The 4,643-nt window shown below is 37.6% G+C and overlaps 1 protein-coding gene across 1 annotated transcript in view; it reads left to right on the top strand.

Moving 5' to 3' along the window:
• Window positions 1–1,516: 1,516 nt before the first annotated feature.
• LOC106517829 (glutaryl-CoA dehydrogenase, mitochondrial) overlaps window positions 1,517–4,643 on the top strand; it is a gene marked incomplete at its 3' end in the record, with an annotated part of 8,227 nt that continues 5,100 nt past the window's right edge. Inside the window, 7 exon segments of the mRNA XM_014008855.1 lie at window positions 1,517–1,589; window positions 2,002–2,111; window positions 2,474–2,506; window positions 2,632–2,772; window positions 2,993–3,055; window positions 3,299–3,469; window positions 3,563–3,692. Coding sequence (XP_013864309.1) covers window positions 2,015–2,111; window positions 2,474–2,506; window positions 2,632–2,772; window positions 2,993–3,055; window positions 3,299–3,469; window positions 3,563–3,692 — 635 coding nt within the window.

Below are 4,643 nucleotides of genomic sequence, written 5' to 3' on the forward strand. Positions count from 1 at the left end.
GTTTAGATTGTCAAAAAGCCTGTGTTTTTAGGGTTATTAACGAAGTTTGTGTACTCAGACCAGTAATATTTGGGGTCACAAGTTTTTGCCATGGATATTTTGTGGGTCAGAAGAAAAAAGGTTTGGGAACCACTGATCTAATGCATTTAGCTGTAATTAATTATTTGATGCTCATTTGATTGTGTGTGAGGAAGGACCTGTAGTTCCACATCCTAACTGCAGGCTCTGGCTCTAAAACAACATGACACCAACCACCCATAAACCAAGTCCTTCTGGCTTCAGTTTTCAAGGAGAGAAGGTGAAGTCACTTTGTCCACCTTTTCCATGCTGATGATAATCTCCTTAATGTGTTGCGTTTGACCACCATCACTTAATGATTGAAAAAAACTGTTCTCACCTGTCAATAATTTAAAAAGCAACCATTTTTAAATGTGTACTGATAGAAACAACAAAATATGTGCAAGCAATTTATCTCATATTTCACATTTTATTTGATTCTAATATTTCCTGTTCTGGCCCTGCACTCTGTATAAACGAGTTTATGTGAAGTTTTCACAAAAAAAATAAAAATAAAACAGAATGCTTTGTAAAAGAAAAACTTTGCACTCACAGCAGCAGAAAGTGAACAATAAATCAATCAAACAGTGTGATGCAAASATGTACATGCTTTACTTAGCTTGTCAAAACAAATGCATTATGCCATCTGCACTACTTTAGAGCTTTCAAAAGTCGATTTGCAAAATAATATTGACAAGTTACATTACTGATCTGTTTGTTTTGCAGACTGTTTTGTTTTGATGATTGTTTCTGAAAGGCATACATATAGACTTTAATAATATAAAAGTGAGAAAAAATTGCATCCCTAAACATGTGAGCAGCAAGTAACAATTTTTTTTTACAAGAGAAACAATTATACAGAGGCCTACTTGACATGTTACAATCAAACATCAAGTATTTTACTGGGATTTAATGATTTTAGATCATCAATATTCTGAACAGTTCTTATTTTATTTTACTAAACAAAGAGAGGCAATAAAATAAGAAAGTTTTGGTTTCAATATTATATCCTTTTAAGAGATTATATTGCCCAAAAAATTTTAAGAAACATTTTTGATGGCAAGAGATGTATAGCTGCAGACATGAAGAGTATTAAATCTCTTAAAACTGTCCCCAAGAAATTGAACAAACTGATAAATACACATTAGGCAAAGTCCTTATAAAACGTAAGTCACGTGTATTGCCTAGGTCTAGTCTAGTAGTAATGTTTTAACCCACTTCATGGTAACTGTGATAGTTTTATTCTGAGRACTGATTCACACACAACGCAATGACTCACACCCCGTGAAATGAGCCAATCAGAGACTTCCCYTCCTTTGGTGAAACGAATGAGCCCAGTATTCGTTTTTATGTTATATTCTTATTTTTCATAAAATTTCGTATGTTTCTAGATATATATAATATTTACCTTTTTTATTTATTTTTATTCTTTAAGTCATTTGACGTATGGTACTTCCTGTTTGACGTGGATTACGTGATGACGTAAGATTGTGTTTTGACAGTGCAGCTGCATTGTGAAAGACAGACAAGTGGTAAGTCGAGGGCTTAATTATCCCACTTTTCAGAAGTAAATGCTTTTCATACAGCTATTGTGTTTTCTTATATTTTTGTGGCTCAAGATGAGCACTGTTACTTTAGTTATTGTTCTTTATTTACTAACTTTTAAGTTACCAGCTAGCTAACGCGAGCATGCGTGTTTAGCCTTACGTTACCTAACAGGCAGCTATTGATAGCTTAACTAAGAGCTATCGGGCTCCAGGTCTGGCTGGTTGTAACCTTAGATAGCAAAAAAACAAAGATAATAATAATAATAATAATAATAATAATAATAATAATAATAAAATCAGCCCAATAATACCATGTAATCTCGGTCTCCTGAACACCAACATTGTGTAATTTCATCATTACTGTTTTAAATAGTATATGTGATCTTTGCGTCCACAGACTGCATTTAGTCATGGCACTGAGGAGCCTTGTGTGTCGTCTCCTGAGGAACCGATGTGTSTTGGTCTCAGCCTCCAGAACACAAGGAACCGCAGCAGTGGCTCAGCATGGTCAGTGTTCTGTGGTTCTGTTGGACCAGGTGTCAAGTACACCTGGTCCAGATGGGATTGGATATAATAGCTCTTGCAGCTTTCTGATGTTCGACAGCCCAACAACTTTACATCATCATTAGTTTTACTGTGGTGGAAAATGTCTTGTAAACGTCTTAAGCCCAACAGAACTAGTTTGCATCAGATTATGTATGTGATGCTCTTGGCTTCAATAATTTATCTAAATCAGTGACTGAATTTGCTAGTCTGTGGATTAGAGTTGCATTAACTCCTAAATAGGAATTGATTACATTAGAAATTGTAACAAATAAAACCTCACATTCTGTGCAATCTGCCATTTATATCCCATTTATCATTTCTAGGTGCTCAGAAGTCTGAACAGAAATCTAAAACATGTAAGTGTTGACAGCCACCCAAAGTGAAACCAAAGCATTATTTCAAATTGAATCTCTTGTCAAAAGAGAGATTTCCTATTGATTTTTAAGGTCTGAAATAATTCTTGCTTCAAAATGTTTCCCAGCTAAAGTCCAGTTCAACTGGCAAGATGCCCTGGACCTGGAGGGCCAGCTGAGTGAGGAGGAGATCATGATCAGGGATTCCTTTCGGACCTACTGCCAGGAGAAGCTGATGCCTCGCATTCTGATGGCAAACAGGAATGAAGGTGAGAGAGTGCTGCTCACTTTGCTGTAGTTGTGAATTCATAAATTTTTTTTTTTACCTGTGATTTAAATAGTTTTATTCTTTTATGGTGTTGTCTTGTGCACTCAGTTTTATTTAATGATGAGCTGATATTATTAGTGCAGCAAAGGGACACTTTMCTATTTTTAAGTTGTGGAGATGGGGGAAGTGCAACATTGTTGTAACTTTATTTTTATTTCCAGTGTTTCACAGAGAAATAGTGTCTGAAATGGGAGAGATGGGAGTCCTGGGTCCAACGATTAAAGGTCAGTTTGAGTGCACCAAAACCAGAACTTTATTGTGAAATGCTAAGTTAGTAATGTAAATTTTAGTCTTCATCTGTAATACAAAGTTCTTTTACAGAATGTAACTTTGACCCAGTGCCCACTGAACTTTTGGGATAATCGTAGCCTGTTCTTCACAAGAATCCAAGCTCAGTGTTTGTTCATTTAGTTTCTTGCCTTTTTCTTTTTTTAACACCGACTCCTCTTCCTGTGTTGGGTGTTAAGGTTAYGGCTGTGCTGGGACAAGCTACGTGGCGTACGGTTTGATCGCCAGAGAAGTAGAGAAGGTGGACAGCGGGTACCGCTCCGTCATGAGCGTGCAGTCCTCTCTGGTCATGCATCCTATTAACGCCTACGGCTCAGAGGAGCAGAAACAAAAGTATCTCCCCAGGCTGGGTAAGATCTGTTGGCTTATCTGTTGTGCTGYCTGAGCTCKGAGGTGAATATCTGAGTGAAYTAACTCCCACTCTCTCTCTCTCTYTCTYGCAGCTCGTGGAGAGATTTTGGGCTGCTTCGGTCTGACAGAACCAAATCACGGYAGTGACCCTGGCGGCATGGAAACAAGAGCCAGATATAATCCGTCCAGTCGCACCTACACCCTCACCGGCTCAAAAACCTGGTGGGTGAAAAGATTTTTGGAAATTAGTTGTCCAGTCAATTATTAAGAATGAGTTTGTTGTAATTTTCTYACTGTGGTTCTTTGTTTACAGCACCTAACATATTCTGTTGGGATACTTTTTGCTCTGCCCTTTGATATGTGTGAATGTGTAGATCAGAGGTTCTCAAGCCATTTGGGTCTGGGGACCCCTTACAAGGGCGAAAAAATTCCAGGGACCTCCTCATAAATCCCATGCTGTTTTAAAAGATAATTTATTGTCATTTCAACCCCTAAATGCCATGGGAATATATATTTTTATTAAGATTATATTTGTTTATTAGCTCATTGTTCCTCATGCATTTTAAAAAATAAAAACCAAATTAACAATTTAGTGAAAGTTTTTGAGGACCCCCAAGATACCTCTCGCAGACCCCTGGGGGTCCAAGGACCACAGTTTGAGAACCTCTGGTGTAGATGGTGTAAATATGAACACAAACATCGGTTCCTGTTTTTTCCTTCTATGTTGCTGTCCACAATTTATGGAACTTAATGGATTCAGTTTTACTAAAGGTGCAAAACATTCACCCTCATATTCATTCATGCAAATGAAGTACAGGGTTCCCACGGGTCCTTAAAATCCCTGAAAGTTTGTGAGTTTGAAAAAATGATTTCAAGGCCCTGGAAAGTTTGTGAAAACAGCCAAAAACTACACTTGTTGTTGAAAGTCGTTGAATGTTTTTTTGGGGTTGGATTCTCTATTCAACACAGCAGTAGTTAAATGCTGTCGCGCGTGGTTCTTGAATTTGAGGAAATTGGTGCTGGAAAGTCCTTGAAACGTCCTTGAATTTGATGTTGACCAAGGTGTGGGAACCCTGGAAGTATCGTCCTATAGAAAATCTTTTGCCTCTTCAATAAATGGTGAACTGGAATCTAAAGCCAGCACTAGGAATGTGCGATATGGCAAAAAATTCA

This window comes from Austrofundulus limnaeus, unplaced genomic scaffold (genome assembly GCF_001266775.1).
Source record: "Austrofundulus limnaeus strain Quisiro unplaced genomic scaffold, Austrofundulus_limnaeus-1.0 Scaffold53, whole genome shotgun sequence".
Lineage (NCBI taxonomy): Eukaryota > Metazoa > Chordata > Actinopteri > Cyprinodontiformes > Rivulidae > Austrofundulus > Austrofundulus limnaeus.